The sequence below is a fragment of the Pelophylax lessonae genome (assembly GCF_965119305.1).
Source record: "Pelophylax lessonae genome assembly, chromosome: 3".
In the NCBI taxonomy this organism is placed as follows: domain Eukaryota; kingdom Metazoa; phylum Chordata; class Amphibia; order Anura; family Ranidae; genus Pelophylax; species Pelophylax lessonae.
The window spans coordinates 420,098,162-420,121,114 of record NC_138770.1 but is presented as its reverse complement, the minus strand read 5'-3'; the positions used below and the strand labels follow the sequence as shown (position 1 = coordinate 420,121,114).

At 43.6% G+C, this 22,953-nt stretch overlaps 2 protein-coding genes across 2 annotated transcripts in view; one reads left to right on the top strand and one right to left on the bottom strand.

Annotated features, from left to right (window-relative positions):
• The window catches only part of HDDC2 (HD domain containing 2), a 59,627-nt gene that overhangs the window by 13,184 nt on the left and 23,490 nt on the right, over nucleotides 1-22,953 (top strand). Inside the window, exon 3 of the mRNA XM_082249932.1 lies at nucleotides 15,303-15,405. Coding sequence (XP_082106058.1) covers nucleotides 15,303-15,405 — 103 coding nt within the window. The remainder of the gene's footprint in view (nucleotides 1-15,302; nucleotides 15,406-22,953) is intronic.
• Nucleotides 6,461-6,983, bottom strand: LOC309549571 (large ribosomal subunit protein eL24-like). Its single transcript, XM_082249933.1, has one exon. The coding sequence runs from the start codon at nucleotides 6,960-6,962 to the stop codon at nucleotides 6,495-6,497; it is 468 nt and encodes a 155-aa protein (XP_082106059.1). The 5' UTR covers nucleotides 6,963-6,983; the 3' UTR covers nucleotides 6,461-6,494.

The window sequence follows — 22,953 nt, the reverse complement described above, 5'->3', positions numbered from 1 at the left end:
AGTGTGAATCAGCACTTAGTGCCGGTTCACACTTGTGCGGTTTGCGAGATCGCATGCAATTCGGAGCGCACTGCTCCTAAATTACATGCGATCTCATGTGCGGATGCGAGTTCAGCCATACACTTTGTATGGCTGAATTCGCAGCGCATCCGCACCAAACTCGCACATGAGGCATTTTTTGAGCCGCCTCAGGATCGGATCGCACAGTGGTTCACAGTTGTGCGATCCGATTCTGTGCAACCTGTCAGATCGCACTGCGATATGCAATCAAACTGGGGGTGTCGTTAACATTTAATTGACACCCCCTGCGTATCGCATATGGCAGTGTGAACTGCCTCTTGTGCGGATGTGATGCGGGAACACGCTGCATATTCGCAGCCTTCCCGCATGGCACAAATGTGAACCGAGCCTTATACCAAAACTTTTTTTTTTTTTTCTTAATTAAGCTGCTATATACTGTAAATAATATAATAAATGCTTATCTAGATAAGAGTTAATATTCCTTATAAGGTGCAATATTATAATAGAAAAATAGGTGAATAAAAACATCCCTGTCAGCCATAGATATGAAATAGGGAGCAGAGAAAGACCCCCTTTATGTGCTATATGGACGTTTTTAATCACTTATTTTTCTATTAGAATATTGCACTTTATAAGGAATAGTAACTTTTATCTGGAGAAGCTTTTATTATATTTTTTGTCGGGCTGCATTGCATGGACAGGACACTGTAGCTCTAATCTCGGCACTGACGTTAACTTCTGCTGCTTCTGTCCTCTTTTCTGCCTCACCTCGATCTGACTCACTCCCTCACTGACCTCAGCAAGAGGGCGGAGAGGAAAGGCAGAGAGGAAAGGAGGGGGGAAGTCACGGAAGTGCAGTGCTGTGAGAGAGACAGTGAATGCAGCCGTCGGCTTCACAGAGCAGACAGCTCGCTGACAGGCGGGAAAGTTCACAAAACAGCACAACTAATCGACGGAGCAACTAATCGATAATGACAATCGTTGACAACGATTGTAATTATCGATTATTGTCGATTAGTTGTTTCAGCCCTACTGGGCAGGAAGTCGAGTAAGGGTAAGATGGCTCCCACTCGACTCTATGCCCTTGGAGGACTGGCGCAACGTCAAACATCAGTTCCGCCCAACAGCCTTAAAGGGACAATTTTTTTTTTTTTTATATAAACGGTGTTCAAACCACACATGTGAGGGCTTCACTGGGATCGTTCAAGCGAGGGCAATAATTCTAGCACTAGACCTCCCTCTGTAACTCTAAACTGGTAGCCTGTAGAAATTTTTAAAGCGTCGCCTATGGAGATTTTTAAGTACCAATGTTTGTCGCCGTTCCACAAGCGTGCGCAATTTTAAAAAATTACATGTTAGGTATTTAGTTTACTCAGCGTAACTTTATCTTTCAGAGTAAAGAAAAAAATTTAGCTAACTTTACTGTTTTCTTATTTTTTTTTTTTTTTTTTAATTTTAAAAAAGTGTATTTTTTCCAAAAAAAAATTTGTAAGACTGCTGCGCAAATACAGTGTGACATAAAGTATTGCAACAATCTAAATTTTATTCTCTAGCACAGGGATATGCAAACTGCGGCCCTCCAGCTATTGCAAAACTACAAGTCTCATCATGCCTCTGCCTCTTGGTGTCATGCTTGTGGCTAACAGTCTTGCTATGCCTCATGGGACTTGTAGTTCTGCAACATCTGGAGGGCCACAGTTTGCATATCCCTGCTCTAGGTCTCTGTGAAAAAAATATATTTAATGTTTTGGAGGTTGTGAAAAAAATATATTTAATGTTTGGAGGTTCTAAGTAATTTTCTAGCAAAAAAAATGATTTTACACATGTAAACAAGAAGTGTCAGAAATAGGCCCGGTCCTTAAGTGGTAAATAGTTCTTATACAGAGTGATCTACTGAAATGAATGGGTTCTCTGTGCACACAATACACATTCTTCTGTGTTAGCTGCAACTCTCACTCACAGATTGCTGTCTGTCAGGGCAAGAAGGAGATAAGACAGCTAGTGTATTACTTTTGTTTTGGTTTACGAATGTTCGACTGATCACTGCAATTGACTGTCACAGTGATCATTTATTGAGGAAGGCTTCTGACTGGCTCTGAGTTGTAATATTGCGAGCTCATCTTTCTCAGACACCAGGTCTCATGGGGCTGTGCATGGGAGGGAGCAGGGGAGAGGATAAACTGCAGGCAGTCTCCTGGACGTACATGAGACTTATGTACAGAGGAAGGGATTTTATGGACGTGCGTAACACGCCGAAGGTGTGCAACTGATTAAATGTCAGGTTTAAGGGATATCTAAATCCAAGAATACAAATTTAATATATTGCAGCTTACGATTCCTTTGATGTGGTGGCTACACTTATTTTCTCATTTCAGGCTAAGAACATTTCATTAAGTACAGAAAATACATGTTGATCTTGCCAGAAATGCAATGCCCTTTTCACTATCTGTGAGTTAAACAGGGAGCATAAATTCTCATCTTCTGTAAACTAATAATCTTCCTAACTCCCAAGTAACAGAATTAAACACAAGTTAACATATTTGATGTCCAGCCTAGGGGACTTCATGGCTCCCTCCTTAAAAATAATGAACAAATGAGCATAGCCATACAGATACAGGAAGAGAACCTGAAAAAAAGGTATTGCGGCCATCTTATCTAAGTGCTGGTAGACTGCAACATATTTACATTTTTGTTTTCAGTTTTAGATAAGATTTATAGCTGAACTCTAGGCGGAGATCAAAGACACATTAATAAAGCTCTGAAATCATTAATACATAATTTAAACTTTTTTTTTAAATGAAAGCAGTGAATTTGATGTGGTATCAGCCTCTAGCGTCTCCTGTACAGCAGAGTGTGAGAGGAAGAAGCATCACAAACAGCCAGTCAGTTCATGTGCTGACAAGAAGCATCTTTGGAAAAGAAAGCAGATAGATGAGGTCATCGCTGCGCTGTTTCTCATTTCACTGTCCTGTCCCAGGATGGGGGCAGATCCAGGATGACCCAGGGACCAGAGGAAGTGTTTGAAGCCAAGTAATTCAGCAAAACCTAGTTTTATGTGAACTTTTAACAAACTATTCATTTTATCTTCTTTTTGGCTGGAGCACTGCTTTAAAGTAACCTCTTATGCATGTTGTCATCTTATGCATGTTGTCATCTTATGCATGTTGTCATCTTATGCATGTTGTCATCTTATGCATGTTGTCATCTTATGCATGTTGTCATCTTATGTGTAGTTTGAATTACATAGGTTTTTGACAAGATTAGAAATTCAAGAATCTGTTAGTAGAACGGTTGGATGGCAATCATCCTTTTTTATTCCTAGGTGCCAGTGCTCTGGTTGTCAGAGCTTTCTCCATAGAATTATGTAGGCTCAACGGATGGTGGTGGAGGATTATGGATATTGAAGTTGGCTACTGCAGATAGCTTAACTATTTGCTGACTGCGCTATAGCTGAATGACAGCTACAGCGCAGCTGGGCCAGTTCTGGGAGGGACTCGTATGACGTCCTCCCATGATTGCGCCTGCTGGGGCACACGGGCAGCATCCTCTGTGATCACTGTGTCCTCCGGACACAGCTGATCACAGATTGAGGTAAAGAGCCAACCAGCAGCTCTTTACCCCATGATTAGCTGTGTCCAATCACAGCTGATCATGATGTAAACACAAGCCAGTTATCAGCATTCCTTTCCTCATGCTGATAGCGTGAGGAGAAAGCTGATAACCGGCTTGTGTGAAAGGGACAGCTACACTAATATTCAGGACCCTGATTATCAGTGCAGTTCCAACAGTGCCCACCAGTGCCGTCTCATCAGTGCTTATTGGTGCAGCTTCATCAGCATACATCAGTGAAGGAGAAAATATGCCTGATTGCAAAATTACTATGAAAAACTTTTTTATTTCTTTGTTTTTTTTCAAAATATTTGGCCTTATTTCATTTTATTTAGCAAAAAAAAAAAACAGTGGGGATTAAATACCACCAAAAGAAAGCTATATTTGTGTGAAAAAAAAAATATACAAATTTAATTTGGGGGCAGTGTTGCATTACTGCGCAATTGTCATTCAAAGTGTGACAACATTGAAAACTGAAAATTGGCTTGGGCAGGAAGGGGGTAATAGTGCTCAGTAGACAAGTGGTTAAACTTAACCTGTAATAAAAAAAAAAAATTGCTGCAGGTATCAAATACACATAGAGGTACCTGCACATATTCACATTAACCTCCCAAACCCTACAGTCAGTCACTCCCCATCTGGTTCTATTAGACAGCTCCCACACTTAAGGGTAGTGTTTGAGTTTGCTGTGGCTAACTGTCACGCAGTTACACATTTTCACTCTAGTCCCCCTCTCAGCCTTATGCACATACCTTTTCTAATCCAGCAAGATATTATCTGTGCAGTTGATGGGCGTGTATGTGTTGTACACTCCATCAAATCCTATGGATAGTTCGTACTATGCTAGAGCACAGGCTATGAACTCTCCACAGGATTGGAAAGTGTACAGTACATGCAATCTGTGCTCGGGCCTGGCTGGCAGGGTTTTAACAAGCACCTTTCTGCAGTCAACCAGCTGCACAGCCAATCTCCAGCTGAATGGGGGACATACGATTGGTAGAGGGAGCCCTACATAATCTGTGTAACTGCACCAGAGGTGCAGATACACTTTAAATTTACAATGTGAACAGTAGCTAGTAAAAGTGGGCACATGAGCAGTCAGATTGCACGTTTATTACATACCTTCCAAGTTATGTAAAACCTTGAGAGCCCCAATAACTGGGTACTCTTTTATGCAAGTAAGTTTGGGCTTGCCATCTCCTACAGTTTACTATTGGCCCATAAGATTCATGGGTTGCCTTGCTAACCAGTAAGGTGGCTTGGAATGTGGATGATCCTGGGCTCTTTCATCGAGTCTTGCAACATAGGACATCCTTGGTTTCAGGGCCCCATTGGTGCTTCACAAATTATTTCTTTTTTCTCTTACAGCAAGTTAAACATGAACATGAGATAATAAAATTAAAGTCCTGCACAATGTAGTGGTAATTGTTTAGGAGAGGATAGAATGTAAAGTTTAAATTTAGCTGCTGCCTCCCCCAATTACTAACCCTGATATGGAATAGTAAGGTAAAGATAAATAGTGGGTCTAGCGCTGCTAGATGCTATTACTGGCTATGACAACATACTATTAGTATTATCATTTGTGTACAAAGAAAAAAGCAAAGTGTTACTAAGGACAGGTGTGTGTGACCCTCAGAAAAAACTGCTACACCTGATCAAATACAAGGTGTAATATCACCCATACCATGCCTGAGGTGTAGAAATCAAATATAAAAATATATGAAGAATATTTTTTTTAATTGTGTGCTACAATCCAGTGTTGAGTGCATTACATCTTAATGTACACCACTATATGATAAAAATACAACTTTCATTGTATTTTAAAGTATTAAATTGTTTTCTTTTTTTTTTCTCGTGTGTGTATATGTATGTATGTATGTATATATGTATGTATATGTGTGTGTGTGTGTGTGTATATATATATATATATATATATATATATATATATATATATATATATATATATATATATATATATAAAAAAAATTAGTATTGAGTGCCTACAATATTTAAGTTATAAATGGTACCAACTTCTAGATAATAGTCAAAAATAGGATGATGGGATAAGAGAGACCTCAAAATCCCAAGTTGTAGAGGTGCTCAATGGGGACGGGGGGATGGGGGGAAAAGGAGAGTATTCTGAATTTTGGGGTACCAGTTGCTAATGATTGTAAAATTGAGATATCATTATTTAAAAGAAATATCTTTATTACATATAAAAATAAAAACAAAGCCAACAATTAGGCATCATGACAGTAGTTACAAACAGACAGGATGACTGATAATGGTTTAGGAATTTCCAAAAACTGTGGAGAGTAATCGGAATGTCTCCACAATATATATACACAAAATATGTATGTGTGTGTGTGTGTGTGTGTGTGTGTGTGTGTGTGTGTGTGTGTGTGTGTATATATATATATAATATGTGTGTGTTTTTTACTTTTTTCTTTGTACACATGTGATAATACCAATAATATGTTGTCATAGCCAGTAATACCATCTAGGAGCGCCAGACCCACTATTTATCTTTATCTAAACATGGATTTGCTAGAAAAACTTGCACAGCTCTCTTCTCTCATAGTCTTGAATCCTGAAATGCTACTTTTGTACAAAATTTGACATTTCTTTGAGTAGTTAGTAGCGGACAGCTTCTTGCACACTCCTATTGGCTCACCACTACAGTGGGCAAACTAATTGGCCTATAGGAAGGTGGCAGCTTTCAACACTACAGAGAAGTGCAGATTTTTGTCTGAGGCAATTACAGGATCAGGGAGATGAAGGTTCTTGCAAACAGTTTCTTTTTTTTTTTTTTTTTTTTTTTTCAAAATAGTAATTTATTGGCACACCCAGTAGGAACATGTTGCTTAGCGTTTTCCTCCAACACGGGGAGCCTGTATTTTTACAGGCTTGGCAATCTTCTGCTTGGGTGCAGCCTTTGTTGGAGCCTTAGCTGGAACAGTCTTCTTGGTGGCCTGTTTAGCCTTTTTTGCCTCTTTTGCAGCCCTAATTGCTTTTTCCCTCTGAGCCTTTCGCACTTCAGGCTTCTGGTTTCTCTTGGCCATAGTTTCAGCCAGAGAAGCCCCAGTAATAGCCCTCTGGAACTTCACTGCACGGCGAGTACGCTTTTTCTGGACTTCTTCTGACTGTCCTTTCTTGTGTTTTCGTCTGTACAGAACAGTCCAGTTGATTTGTCGAGGGTTCCTCTTGGAAAGGAAGGCAGATTCACATTTTGCATTCAGAAACTGGAACACCTTGCCATCAGTCCTGGCGTACCGCCGGCCATGGCCCGGGTAGATCTTGTAACCGCTGAAGCTCCACAACTCGACCTTCATGGCGCCGGCTAAAATGGCGAAGAGCTTGCAAACACTTTCTACAGCCTGAGTTCTACTGCTGCAGTAGCAAGCAAGCATAATTTGGCCTCTTTGGCCAAAATTATGGCTGTTCCAGGTGGGGGGAAGCTGTCCCTGCCAGGAGAAGACAGAGTATTGCTAGTGGCTTTAGCAGCCACTAGCAATAATCGCAAGTGAATCCAGCAGACTGGTTGTGTTCAAGTTGATGTTACCTGAAGGTAGATTACAATGAAGATAACTAACAATTTTAATGGAAACCTGACCTCACAAATGGGATTAAACTGGTAGCATGATTTGAAACGGTCAAGTACTGCACATATCTTTAGAACTCAAAAAAACAGAAACTGGTGTGTGTTGTGCCACCACCGTGTCAAATATTCAAATGGTTGCTTAAAATTTTGACATTTGTTTTTAAATCCATTCTTAATCGTGCAGTACAGGACACGGGCACTTAGTGTAACGTAGTTAGCTGCAGAATGCAATACCAGGCCAGGGCCTTGGTCCATTCCTATGGTTTCCAGGCCCTGAAGACCCCTCTAGGAGGTATGCCCAGTGTGATTGGAGAAGCATGAACCCATGCAGGGACTAGCAACGTGGAAAGGTAAGACAGGTTTCCTCCTGTTATCTAGTGGTTACTTTAGCACTATAGCAAGTATAAGACTTAAAGCTCACTTTTATAAAAAAAATAAACAAATGTACATATTTGTGCAGGAAAAAAAATGCTGCTATTTATTTGTTCACAGGAGCGATTGCAACATGAGGCTCCTGTGAACTCTTCCTCCAGCTCCCTTCTTGTACCTCTGTACAGCTTTCAGTGAGAGAGCTTGAGGTAGTGTCAATAGGCTTTAAAGTGATTGTAAAGTTTCGTTTTTAAAAAAAAAAAAAAAAAAAAAAACTTGCTCTGTACAGTTGGTTTTGCACAGAGTGGCTCGGATGCTCCTCTTCTCCTGGCCCCTCCCTATTGTTGAGTGCCCCCACAGCAAGCATCTTGCTGTTGGGGCACCCGAGCCGAGTCACAGCTCCTTGTGTCCATTCGGATACAGAGCCGTGACTGCGTCTTGCCCCCTCTCTCTCCTGATTGGCTGCCTGACTTTGACAGCAGCGGGAGTCAATTGGGCCAACAAGGAGGGGACTCCTGGGAAGCTGAGACACTTCTGCAACATCGCTGGATAAAGACAGACCAGACTCGGGTAGGTATGAGGGGGGCTGCTGCCCACATTACCGTGCCTGTATTCCATTGAGAACCACAAGTGCATCTGCTGCCATCGCAGAAGAGAACATTCATTCACCGATATCCAAGCTTTGGGATTGAGAGGGTTGCTTAGCAATATGTTACAAGTTGCTATAGGTAGAGACTCGAAAGACAAATAGACTGTTCACTTTGCAAGGGAAGATGCACTTTGCAAGGAAATTATCCCCAGAGCTTTGGGATTGAGGTAAAGCTCTGCTGACTTCCATCATCCAATCATTCGCAAGCAAAAAATGCTGTTTTTTATTCCTGCATGTGATTGTACAGTATATGCTTTGCAAAGTAAAAATTTTCAGGTGTTAACATCACACCACAGGTCACACTTTACCACCAGCTTCGGCCCAGAGCCCTTATAAGATATTTGGGCACTTCCTTCAGCCTTTTTGCCACAAAGGCTTCGCTACAGTATGGTCGACAATTGGGATTATGTGTATCCTCCTCTGGACCCATGTTTCCACGCAGTACTCCAGTAGCCCACAGGGAAATATTCTTACTGAAAGCAGTGGTGGGAACCAGGTGCAAAACCATAGGCAAACCTTCTCTGTGGCGATGGCTTTTGTACGCCCATAAAAGTTTTATTCTGCAACAAAAAGCTGTAAATGGCATGTAGACACTCGGACCAATAGCCTTGCATCAGAGCAGGACCCTATTTTAAGTCCAGTCTTTGCGTACGCTTCTAGCTCTAATTCATGCAACGAAGAGCCTATCTATCAAATTCAGATTTCTCTGCAACTAAGCCAGAATCCCTCAGACAACCAACGGCCTTAATCCATCCATCACTGTCCAGAGCCCAAAGGTGCCAGGCTTTTTCTACCTGCTCTTCTTGAGTCAGAAGTGGTACTGCCTCCCTTACAAGAGGTAGACAAGGAAAAGATTGCAGAAGACCCGAAGGGGTTAGAGGGGCCTGCAGAATATTTCCCATTCTCCCATACACCGGATGTTATGGCTTCATACAATGTGCTTGCCCATGTAGATATGCTAAATTCTGCTGTGCACAAAAGCCTTGGTGTAGTTCTTGGTCTCACCAGACCTCTGTGTGAATAGATAAAATAGGCAATTTATGAGGATTTAGTTTCCTCTGGAATGGTTTTCACCCCTCCGAGAATCATCGCCAAGTTATATCAAGTGAAAGAGGAATTCACTATAGGTGTTTCAGTAGTAGATCCTGCTCTCTGTCTTGTATATCTTACTGTGCCTATAGAAGATGTCCCTTCACTTTCAGGAGAAGTATGACCAAAGCTTGTTTGGCCATACGTCTCATGTGGGTCACAGAAGTGCTCTTTGTTCTGTACTGCTGTGACCCAGATTAAATCTACAGTGGGCTAAAGCTAAATATGATCAGATCCACCCAGTCACTTGACTGGCAGCTGGATCAGCTTCTTAGCACGTCACTGAGAGCCTGAGCCAGCTGCCCCCACCCCATCCCCCAGCCCGTGTTCACTTGAGGGGCATAGCAGAGAGTCAGTTACTGACAGTCTCTGCTCAGTAAAGACCAAGATTGATTATGAGATTGCTCGGTTCTCAGTCTTCGAGCCAGGAGTGGACAGCAGCAGCATCGGATCAATGCTGCAGCTACATAGGTGAGTATGTACGGTTTTTTTTTCTTTTTGAAACCTCTCACACTTGTTTTAAGGATTATCCACTTGCCTCTAAATCACATACATGCATGTGATTGATTGCAATTGATTATACTGAAATTATGCCTGCAGCTACAAGCATCATCCTGGTATTGTTTTTTTGTTTTTATTTTTGGCTGGCGATTCGTTTTTCCTTGTGGCTAATTAGCTGCTGGATTGCTTTTACAGGTGGCAGAAGGAGGTCCTCCCGCCCCCCTTCAGTGCCTCTTCGGGCCTTCCCACCCAGCGGGGAGCCTGGCATCTGATCCAGCACTTGCACCAGCTTACAATAGAGGTGACCGGAGACCAGATTGTGTCCAATCACCTCTATGGTCTAGATTGACTGAAAGCGACGAGAATTTTCGTCACTTTCAGTTTACCGGCTGTAAACAGTGCCATTTTTAGTGAAAGCATTTGAACACACTGATCTTGGTGTGATCAGATGCTTTTAAGGGCAGAGGAGACATTTGGGGTCTAATAGACCCCAAATCTCTCCATAAAGAGTACCTGTCAATGCCTATTGCTGTCACAAAGGATGTTTACATTACTTGTGGCAGCAATAAAAGTGATTACAAAAAAATTTAATTTAAATAAGCTAAAAAAATTTGAAAATAATAAAATAAAATATTTTAAAGCACCCCCATCCCCTCGAGCTTGCACGCAGAGGCAAACCTATATGTAGGTCGCACATGCAAATATAAACAGTATTCGCACCACACTGGTGAGGTATCGCTGCAAATGTAATAGCGAGAGCAATAATTCTAGTGCTAGACTTGTATGTAATTGTAAGCTGATAACCGGTAAAAATTTTAAAATGTCATCCATGGACATCAAGTATCGCAGTTTGTCGTCATGCAATGAGTGTGCACAATTTTAAAGTGTTCCATGTTGGGTATCTGTTTACTATGCATAACCTCTTTTGTATTTTACCAAAAAATTGGGTTATATTTTGTTTTTTTGCATTAAAATTCGTAATTGTATTTTTTCCCCAAAAATTGTTTAAAAAACTGCTGCGCAAATACTGTGTGGCATACAAAATATAATGTTTAGGGGTTCTTAGTAAATTTCTAGCAAAAAATACAGCGTTTTACATGTAAACAAAGTGTCAAAATAGGCCTGGTCTTCAAGTGATTATGTAGACAGAAAATTGGAGATGCTTTTAAAGGCTCTTTACTCTTGCAGGTCCAGCCTACAACCAACTATTGCTACAATTTATGTTTGTTAAACCACAGCTAAATTGAACTAGGGCAGTGATGGTGAACCTTGGCACCTCAGGTGTTTTGAACTACATTTCCCATGATGTAGTGTAGTTGAGCATCATGGGAAATGTAGTTCCAAAACAACTGGGGTTCCAAAGTTTGCCATCACTGGACTAGGGCAATGAACAGTCAACAAGATCTTGCCTTTTATGACCAAACTGACTTTTGCCTTATTTTTCTGTGTTGTTACCCTCATGACACAAAATGCCAGAATAGCTCCCGTGTCTGTCCATATGCACAGAATCTGATTCCTGAAAGACTAGTCCACTCAAGCTGCCTGAAAAAACTCCTCACTCTTATGCCCTTTGAAGGAGGATGTCTCTTCGGTGAGGCACTTGAATAATTGATCAAAGATGTCAGTGGAGGAAAGGGGTTTATACTTTCTTAAAATTGTACAGCAGCAGGTTTCTTCAAAGCCAAAATTCCGCCCGCCCTTTCGTGCAAGACTTGAAACATAAAGTCCACCAGGTCTGTCACAAAGCTCTCTCTTTATTGAAAGTGGTTCCCTCACTCCTGAAAGTGGGGGTACAGCTATTACCTGGGTCACACATGTTCCAGACCTATCGGTTCAATCAGTGGTTTCAAAGGGGTTCAAAATGGAGTTCCAAACTCCTCTCATCGTTTTCTATTCTCAGACCAGCCAAAATTTGCCCAAGTACAGTAGGATTTACAAACTGCCTTGACCCTTCTCCTGTCCCAAGGAGAACTTAATCCAGATCTTCTGGAGGACGCATTCCATTTCTTCTTCCAAAGAGTGCTTATTCCAGGCCCTGTGGAGGATAGGTTCAAAGGATTTTATTCAAACCTTTTCACAGTACCTAAACCCAACAGGGCTATTCTACCCTATAGACCTAAAATCCCTAAACAAGTACCCAGTTCACAAGTTTTGCATTAAAACTGCAAGGACAGTTATTGCCGCTCTGAAAGGAGGGGAATACTTGGCATCAGTAGACATTCAGGATGGTTAACTCCATATTCCCATTTACCAACCTCATCAGCACTTTCTGCGCTTTGCAGTAGGAGACGCACTTAAAATTTGTTGCACTGCTGTTAGGCTTATCCTCCTCTACCAGAGTATTCGCAAAAGTGCTTTCACCTCTTCTTTTCCTCGTAAGAACTCAGGAAATCCAAGTTACCAGGTACCTAGATGACTTTCATCTGGAGGATTCATCTCCCTCACACCTATGTACAAACGTCCCAAGGACTATCTGGTTTCTTCAGGTTTTCAGTTTGGTAGTCAACTTCCAGATTCTATCCTTGAGTCTTCCCTGTGTCTGGAATATCTAGGCCTCATTCTAGATAGGCCCAGGCAAAGGTTCTCCTTCCTTTTTAAAAGGGCCACAGTTGCAACATTGTTTCAAGAAAGGACAAAGCCTCTAGCCTTATGTTCTGGTATAGTAAACACAAAAATGTGCTATAGAGAGTCTCAACCGCTATGCAAATTAAAACTAATATTACCAAATGAATAGTTTCAACTTATGGCACTTTTCCACTGCAAGTACCGGCTCAGCCCGGTTTGCTTTTCCACTGCTGGTACCGCATGGTACGGTGTTGGAACGGTTTGGTACAGTATGTTTTGCTTTTCCACTAAAGTTAAGTGGGTGGGATACCAAACGATTCTCTGACCAATCAGTGGCTAGTAGTGACTGCATGCAAAGGATTGTGGGTTATGGTACCGGTATTGTACCTCTTGGAGCCACAATCGAGGTGGTACTGTTTTAGAGAGCCGTACCATTCGGTTCCATGCAGTGGAAAAGCGCCACCGTACTGTACCCTACCGAACCGTTCCTACACCATACCATGCGGTACCAGCAGTGGAAAAGCACAAAAGCGAGCCGAACCATTTGGTTCCATGCAGTGGAAAAGCGCCTTTTATAGTCATATAACACTCAAAATCAAAAAGTATAACCATCAAGAACTATATTAATGCTCAAGATGTATTGAAGTATAGTCCAAGGGCCTTTAATGTGATCTTAAAGTGTTACTAAACCCACAACAGTAAAATCAGTCTGCATATCTAGCAAAGCATGTTTGATATGCTCACTGTGGAATCTAAGGGGTTAATCCTCTGCATTGTTTGAAAAGGCAGGTTGATCCTGTCTTCTCTGATCCTCGCCTTCTTCCACTGTCCCCAATTCATCGCCTGATCGTACAGAGCCTAGGGGGCACCCTGCACATTCTCAGTTTGGTGTGTATTGCTAGAGATTTTTTTTTTCTTAAGAGGGTGCATGTGATTGGTACATGGGCCAATCAGCACTGTCCAGACAGAGGCTCAGGGGTCCTGCAACCTCCTAGAAAGCCAAAGTAGAATTAAAACTCCTCCTACAAGCTTTAACCAGACACTGATAGGAGTCACAAGACTGCTATATACTGCTGATGAGAAAAGGTATTTAGTGGTTTATATTTACTACAATAATTGTGATTCTGTGTTTGTGGGAGACCAGATATAGTGAATGCAGGGTCTTGGGTTTAGCAACACCTTAAAGGCTTGGCTTTAAAAAAAAAAGTCACGCTTGCCTGGTCTGTGCGGTGATTTTGCGCACAGTCTCAGCTCAGCCCTGCCCCCTCTATCTTCTCATTTGCTCACTGTGATTGACAGCAGCGGGAGCCATTAGCACACACTGCTCTCTCAGCCAATAAGGAAGGAGAGTTTCCAGAGAGCAGAGGCTCTCGTACACATTGTTGTATTGAGATGGGTCTCAGGTAAGTATAAGGGGGCTGTTGTGCTGCTGCGCCCAGGTTTTTTATCTTAATGCATAGAATGCATTAAGGTTAAAAAAAAAACCTTCTGCCTTTTAGAACCACTTTAATTCCAACATATCTGCATCTCTGTGAGTGAAAAGTCCCAAAACACCACCAAAAGGTCCAGTGTAAGGTACAGTGGAACCTTGGTTTACGAGTGCCTTTGTTTACGAGCATTTTGAAAGACGAGCAACATTTTTTAAAAAAATCTGTCTTGGTATACGAGCACTGTCTTGATATACGAGCAGTTTTATTACACTATAACCATGCCATCCCCTCTGTTAATGCCCTCTGTCACATGTTATTATGTGTCCCAGTGCTTCTACTGTATGTGAAGATGCCGATATGTACTTATCAAAGTGTTTCCCTGCACTTACTTTGTACGATTCCTGTCCCTGTGTCTCTCTGGTTTCCGTCCCCGGCGGGAGGGGCCGATCACTCCTCCTGACGTCATCTGAGGAGGAGGGGAGGAGAGCTGCAGAGCAGGACTAAGTAATCACACAGTGCCACAGACTCGCTAATAAAGTATAAATCAGCATTTGTTGTGTGCAGTAACATGATGTTATTTAACAGAGGAGATGGCATACTTTTACTGCACAGGAATGTACTTTATATATAATACAGCATATCTTTATTCATTACATTAAATGCTTGTGGAACGAATCATCTGAGTTTCAATGCTTTCCTATGGGAAAACTTGCTTTGATATACGAGTGTTTTGGATTACAAGCAAGCTGCTGGAACCAATTATACTCGCAAACCAAGGTTCCACTGTATATCACTTCTATTTCACAGTGCATCACTGTTTTATGCACTTCCACTGTACAACATGCCACCAGTTACCCAAAGCTCCATGACCCTCTGGATTCAAGTGGTCGTAGGTAGCATGTGTTAATACACCAATTTATTTGGCTCCTCTCCAGCACTAGAACAATCAGTCAGTTACACTCCAGGATTTTCCCAGGATGCAAATGCATAAAAACAAAAGTTCTCAGAATAGTGTAAATCTGTATATAAATGTGTGTTCCAATGGTTAAAAGCATTCCCATCAAAATGAATAGGATTAGCGCATCATATTACAACAGTTTGCTTCCAGAATGGATCAGTAAAGGCCACTATACGTGATGACATAACATCGCTCAGGGCATGTTTCTATTAGGACAATTTAAGGAGACTGTTCATCTGTATGGAGAAGGAAGAAAAACCAATCAGCAGCCAGCCACACCAAAGAGTGAGACTGGACATAACTATAAGTACCACTGAGAGGGAGAGCCAACGCCACGTTAATGCTTTTGGAATGGGATGTCCGTATAGCTCATATAGGTTATAATGGTTATAAAGTTCAGGTCTCAGCAATTTTTTTTTTTTTTTTTTCTTGTATTTCTGTTTTTTTTTTTTTTTTTTTTTTTAAAGTGCCAACTTCATGCTTTTGTTGAGACATATTTGTTTTGTTTAGGTGTATACGACTTGCTCTTGTACATGACATGGCTGAGAGCATTGTGGGTGACATAGCTCCAGCTGACAATGTTTCCAAAGAAGAGAAACACAGGAAAGAAAAGGTGAGTGTACTCCTCACTAGTCATTGAACCTGGAACAGATGTACATACTTTATATTGTTATAATAATAATTACGTCTATTGAAATGAAAGAAAATAATGCTGAGAAGTCAGATGCTAGTGGTAATATAATTTGTGAAGCACATTGACTGTCTAATGTTTGGGATTGTTACAAACCTGAAACACTTGTCACATGCAGGCCCAGATTTATGTTAAACCATAAAAATACAGAAACGAGTGCCAGACGAAATTTGGATAAAACAGTCCAAGACAGTTTTAGGTGTTGAGAATGAGAAATGAGCAGTCAGCATGTTCTGGCGACAATACCACTCACTGCACTTCATCAGGGCTCAACACAGGATAGAACTTGGACTTGGAGAAAGCAGTGACCTCACAGATCTGTATTCAAATCAGTATTGAACTGTCCCCATGGAGGAACGACCTGACAGCAGTTGCGTTAAAGCTGGACTTTCTTCACCTCTTCCTCCTCACTTTCATTTGTTTGGAATGAGCAGTGCACGTTGCAGTCGTGCACTATTCTACGTACACTACAAATCCTATAGTCCATCAAGCAAGACAAGGTGACTACTTTCCTACATACAGTGGTGCCTTAACCACTTTAAGACCGGAAGATTTTCCCCCTTAATGACTATGCTATATTTTGTAATACGGCACTGCGTTACTTTAATGGACAATTGCGCGGTAGTGCGACGCTGTACCCAAATAAAATTTAAGCCCTTTTTCTCTGTCGCTCATTGACAGACGTAGTCCTCTTTGATTCTCATCAATAGGGTTATGCTGCCTCCGCAGGAGTAGGACTAGGCAGAAAAACGTTCTGGCTCCACCCTAGGGGCAGTCCCAGAGGGCATATCCTCCCTCTCTCTGCTACAGGGAATCAGTTTTTTTTTCTGTCTAGTCAGGAGTAAGGACCTAAGTTCCTTGCTGGGATCTTTTGGTCCTGGCAAGATTTTTTTTAGAAAAAATATTTTTTAGGTAGTTTCTCCAGTTTTTTTCCTGTGAGATCTTCAAGCAAATTACACCGGATCTGGGCGACGGGCTGGATGTTGAGATCCAGTGGTCACCCCAGCCGGCCTACGAGCGCGCGCAGACCATAGCATCACGCTTGGTCGGCCCCGACACATTCAAGTAAGTATGCGGGACCGGGCGACGGGCTGGATGTTGAGATCCAGTGGTCACCCCGGTTCAGCCTACGAGCGTGTGCAGACCAGAGCTCCGCGCTGGGTCGGCCGCGACAGAGTCCCATTGGAGGGACTGACCTTGCGAGTTAAAGGTCTCGCTTGGACGCCAGGAACCAGAGAGTCAAGGCGTCCGGATTGGTCAACAGCCCCCCACTTCGGTGGAGAGGGTACTGTGAAGAGAGGGTGCCTGTCGGTTCGGTATGGTGAGTAAATGTTTCCCTTTCCTCTCTATGAGGCGTTTTGGGATACGGGCCCCTCCATACATGGTCGGATTCTTTCTGACACTAAAAGTCCCCCTTGTAATGTTAAAGTTCACATATCCTCAGTGATAATGTGCTCGGTGGGCAAGCGGACTTGGTTTGGGAGCTAACATTCTAAACCAGCAGGCTTGGTTTGTGACTGACTGCAGTATTACAGCATACATAGGAGGTATAAGCCTACCTTGACTGTAGTGGACCTCCCGCAGGTCAATAAGCCGCCATTAGCTTGGCATGCAGGTTGCTGTGCTGGGAAAACGCTACTTCGGCAATCCGCCGCCATTTTGCTGTAGACCAGGTACACGAGCGTCCGCAGGTCACGCCGGCCGACATTTTTTTGGAGTCTACTGTCTCCTGCATGGGGGCGGCCATGTTTGAAGTGCCCAGCTAACCTCGAGGAGCAGCTGGGAACGCCGGAAGGCGTACACAGGGGGCGGAGCCACTTCCTTCTACCCGGGAAAACGAGCACAGTACTTCCCAGTCTGCACAAGACAAACGCTGACTGCAGTTGATAGGAAACTTCTCTGCATCGGGTGGTGAGCCTTTGGGGTCCCTCTCTCTCTCTGTGGGGGTCAAGAAGCAGGTACACTGAGGGGCGCTATTGCGCTAGGGGGATACAGATAAAAAAAAAAAAAAAAGTTTTTTTCTGGCAAGTGTCCTGGATTAACATGGACCCTGCCACACATGTATCTCCACCTGATCCCCTCGAGGTGTCTGCAGGATCCTCCAGCACCCCGCTTACTATTGAATCATTGTCGGCTATTATGGAGACCTTTGTATCCCGGGTGGAAGTGGCTTGTCAGGGACAGGGCGCAAGAAAGCGACCCCCGCCTACCCCCATTTTATCTGAAACTTCGGATTCAGAATCTGAGCCTATTCCTGCAGTTGCAGGTACCTCATCTGGGATTGGTGTCTCGGGTACTGTCTCTTCAGACAGTGAGGAGGATGTTTCGGCATCAGCCATAGCCCGAGAGGAAGCGTTGGTAAACGCACTAATTGTATCTGTTCAAGAAACCTTAAGATTACAGGGTACACCGTCGGAAGTAGCTGAGACTCCCTTTGGTACTAAAAAACGCATCAAAGTGGCGAAGGTATTTCCATTGCCCAAATGTTTTGGCAATCCGATCAAAGAAGAATGGAGTCTGCCAAAACGCACTTCTGCTATTTCCAAACGCATTAGCAGGCGTTATCTGTTGAGGAAGCCCTCATTAAAAATGGACAGAACCACCGGTGGTGGATTCACCAATTTCTAGATTAAATAAAGCCACGGTCATTCCATTGGAAAACGCTCCGTCTTTTAAGGATCCGGTGGATCACAAGATAGAAGCTATGTCTCGCGCCATGTTTTCCTTGATTGGATCAGCTTCAGACCAATAATTGCTATTGGGCTGGTTTCGCAGACTGTAACTGAATGGACCAAGTGGTTACGCCGGGACTTAGAAGATGTCCCTCAGGCGTTATCAGATTTGTTGGAACAGATGATACAAGGGTTACAGTTTGTTTGTGATGCGGCGTTAGACGCCACTCCATTATTGGCGTGAGCATCAGTTTCAGCAGTGGTCCTCAGGCATACACTGTGGCTAAAATGTTGGTCAGCTGACCAAGGTTCCAAAAAAGCATTTGCTAATCTTCTTTTTCTAGGAGAGCGTCTATTCGGAGCCAACTTAGATGAGATTATCAAGGATCTCACTGGAGGAAAGAGCACTTTTTTACCACAAAGTACAAAGGGTAAAGGACCTCGTCAAAAGACGGGGGCCTTCTTTCTCCGCTCATAAGAAATTTTTTCGTCCACGGGTGAGAAAACAAAGTCCTCCAAAGCTCCTTCAGGAGGTTTCAGGGGACGCTGGTCGGGCAAGCAAAAGTCCGATTCTTCCAGACCTGAAGATAAGACTACTAAAGCCTGAAGGTGCGCCCCCACCCATAACTGGGGTGGGGGGACGTCTTCGCCGGTTTCCGGATCCATGGCTTTCCAGAATCTCGGACAAATAGTTTGCGAGGTCATACGGTCAGGTTACAAGATTGTATGTCAATCTCTCCCAGTGCGATTCCTCCTTTCCAATATTCGACTATCCCCGGATCGCTTAAGAGCTTACGGGGGGCAGTCACGGATTTAATGCAACAAGGAGTGGTGGTCCACGTTCCTTGGACAGAGAATTTCAAGGGTTCTATTCAAACCTTTTCACAATACCCAGAAAAGAGGGCAAAGTGCGTCCAATTCTGGACTTAAGGGCACTTAATCTTTTTTTGTCAGGGTACAAAAATTCAAGATGGAGTCCATTCGCACAGTAGCGTCCTACCGGCATCAGGGGGATTTTCTGGCGTCCATAGACATCTAGGATGCCTATCTTCACTTTCTTATTTATGCAGGACATCAGCGTTTCCTGCGTTTTTCCATAGAAAGAGTATTATTATCAGTTTGTGGCGTTACTCTTTGGTCTCGCCTCGACTCTCCGGTCTTCACAAAGGTGATGGCCCCAGTCTTGACGTTGTTACGACAACGAGACATATCGATTCTAGGTCACCTAGACGATCTTCTGCTCCGTGCGGCTCTATTACTAAACTTAGAGATCACCATGACCTCTTTTACAAGAGTTCGGGTGGCTGGTGAACCTGCAGAAGTCATCTTCGGTTCCCACCAAGAGACTGGAATATTTGGGTCTAATTTTAGACACATCCAGGCTTGCATGAGGGTCCTGGGTTTGATGGTGGCTTCCTTTTGAAGCAGTACCATTTGTCCAGTCCCATATCCGAATCCTTCAAGGAGAGATTCTTCTCAAGTGTAACCGGAATCCAGATTCCAGGACTATCGGATCCGGCTGAGCAAGCGGACCAGGTAGTTCCTGGTCTGGTGGCTTCGGTCTCCGATGCTCAGCCAGGGGAGGTCATTCCTACCAATATTTGGACGCTTATCACCACGGATGCCAGTCTATCCGGGTGAGGAGAAATTCTCGACTCGGGGGCTTGGGTCCCTGGAAAAGTCCAGGTTACCGATAAATGTATTGAAACTGAGAGCGATCAGACTTTGTCTGACTCACTGGACCGAGCAGCTCCAGGGCAGCCCGGTTCGGATCCAGGCGGACAATGCCACAGCAGTAGCTTATGTCAATCATCAAAGGGGCACCAGGAGTGTCCTGGCGGCCATAGAAGTGGCCAGCATTCTTCGTTGGACGGAACTATTGTTCCAGCTCTCTCTGCGTTATTCATTCCGGGGGTGAATTGGCAGGCAGATTATCTCAGCCGTCAGATTCTGGATCAAGGGGAATGATCTCTTCATCCAGGGATATTCCACCAACTGTGCCTCCGTTGGGGCACCCCAAATGGGAGCTGTTGGCATCTCAGCTCAACAGGAAAGTGCGGAGGTTTGTGGCTCGCTCCCACGATCCTCTAGCAGACACCGCAGACATGCTGATCGCCCCGGGGGGGCAGTATCAGCTACTGTATGCCTTCCCTCCTCTCAAGTTACTGCCGAAGCTTCTTCGCAGGATAGAGGTGGAGGGAATCCCAGTTATCCTGGTAGATCAGGACTGGCCTAGTCGGGTCTAGTACGCCGACCTGGTCAGGCTGGTCGCAGACGTTCCTTGGCGACTTCCTCTTAGGGAGGATCTGCTTTCCCAGGGACCGATCTTCCATCCTGCTTTACGATCGCTGGCTTTAACGGCCTGGCTATTGAGACCCAGGTGCTGAAGGACAAGGGATTGTCAGCTTCAGTTATTCCTGCTCTAGTTAAAGCAAGGAAAGCGACTTCCAGAAAGATTTATCATCGCACATGGAAGTCTTATATTGCGTGGTGTGAATCCCTTGGGTTCCCTCCACGTTCTTATTCGGTGGCCCGAATATTGTTTTTTCTGCAACAGGGAGTTGAGCAGAAGCTGGCCTTGAGTGTTATCAAGGGTCTGTTTTCAGCATTAGCTATCTTCTTTCAGAAGTTTTTGGCTACTCATTCCTTGGTGCGTAATTTCATCCAGGGGGTGCGACACCTGGCTCCGCCAGTGCGCGCGCCATTACCATCCTGGGATCTTAATTTGGTGCTGTCGGTTCTTCAGACACCTCCCTTTGAAAATATCAGGGAGATTCCCTTGCTTACTTTATCCCAGAAGGTGGCCTTCTTGGTGGCTATCATATCACTTCTGCACGCAGGGTGTCAGAACTGGCTGCATTATCCTGTTCCCCAGATCTGGTGGTTCATAGGGATAAGGTTGTTCTTCATCCGAATCCATCCTTCCTTCCTAAGGTGGTTTCAAAGTTTCATTTGAATGAGGACATTGTATTGTCTTTCCTATGTCCTAAGCCCTATCATCCTCGAGAATTGCGTTGCATTGCTTGGATGTAGTTCGGGCGATCAGGATATATTTGAATACTACGGATTCATTTTGTAAGACGGATTCACTGTTTGTGATCACGGATGGCCCTAAGAAGGGGTTGCCTGTTTCTGCCGCGACCATCTTTAGATGGATCAGACAGACGGTGGTATAGGCTTATTCTATCTAAGGGTCGGGATCCCCCGTTCCCTGTTAAGGCGCATTCTACTCGGGCGCTTAGAGTTTCCTGGACCTTCCGCCATCAGGCGTCAGTGGTTCAGGTTTTCAAGGCGACTACCTAGTCGTCGGTTCATACCGTTACAAGATTGTATAAGGTTTATGTGAGGGCATCGTCAGATGCCTCTTCTGGCCGCAAGGTTCCTGCAGGCCGCTGTTTGAGGAGACTGTTGGTCTACCTCGAGGTTTTGTTGGGTAGGTCTCATCTGTTTGCTCGATGAGTCCTTTGATACTTCTGGTTGGCTCCGGTTGGGCCTTCTAGATTGGATTTTGATTTCTGTCAATCCCACCCCTCATTTGTGGCACTGCTTTGGGACGTCCCTATTGATGAGAATCAAAGAGGACTACGTCTGTCAATGAGCGACAGAGAAAATTGGATTTTTGTAAGATCTTACCGTAAAATCCTTTTCTCTTAGCTCATTGACAGACGTAGTACCCGCCCCTCTATCATTGAGTTGGGTTGGGTTAAATTCTCTGACACTGCTTTGTAACAGAACTGATTCCCTGTAGCAGAGAGAGGGAGGATATGCCCTCTGGGACTGCCCCTAGGGTGGAGCCAGAACGTTTTTCTTTCTGCCTAGTCCTACTCCTGCGGAGGCAGCATAACCCTATTGATGAGAATCAAAGAGGACTAAGTCTGTCAATGAGCTAAGAGAAAAGGATTTTACGGTAAGATCCTTACAAAAATCCAATTTTTTTCCCCCAAATAGAGCTTTCTTTTGGTGGTATTTGATCACCTGTGCGGTTTTTTTTTTTTTTGCGCTATAAACGAAAAAAGAGCGACAATTTTGAACAAAAGCAATATTGTTCACATTCTGCTATGACATTCTCAAAAAAAAAAAAATTTAAAAATCAAATTAACATTTTAGGCCAATTTGTTTTCTGCTACATATTTTTGGTTAAAAAAAAAAAATCACAATAAGCGTATTTTGATTGGCTTGCGCAAAAATTATCGCGTCTACTAACTACAGGAAAGATTTTATGTAATTTTTATTGTTTTTTTTTTTTTTTTTTGCGGGACTGCGACATTTTGGCAGACAGATCGGACCCCTGACTGACATTTTTGACACTTTTTGGGGGGGAGGGACCAGTGACATTACTACAGTAATCAGTGCTAAAAATATGCACTGTTGCTGTAATGCCATTGGCAGGGAAGGGGTTAACAGTATAGGTGATCAAGGGGTTAAATGTGACCCTAGGGGAGTGATTCTCTTCTGCTTCTGAGATGACTATAGAGACATGTGATCCTATATAGCAGGATCACGAGCTCTGTGATCATCCCAGTGGGAAATGATCGAGAGTGTCAGGCGGCAATCGGAGCCCTCTGACACCCGCATCGGCTTCCCCGCTGGCCCCCTAGCTCCTCCCAGGCAAATCACGCATGCATACGTGGTTTTGCCTGGGAGAGCAACTCTGCCGCCGTATATATACAGTATGCGGTCGGCAAGTGGTTAAGTAACAAACATAGTCATCCTACAGGAAGTCGGATCACAGCAGCAAAAAAGGTAATTTAGATTTGGAGGAGGCTGAAAGCAATACAAGGTACTTTTTTTAGGTATT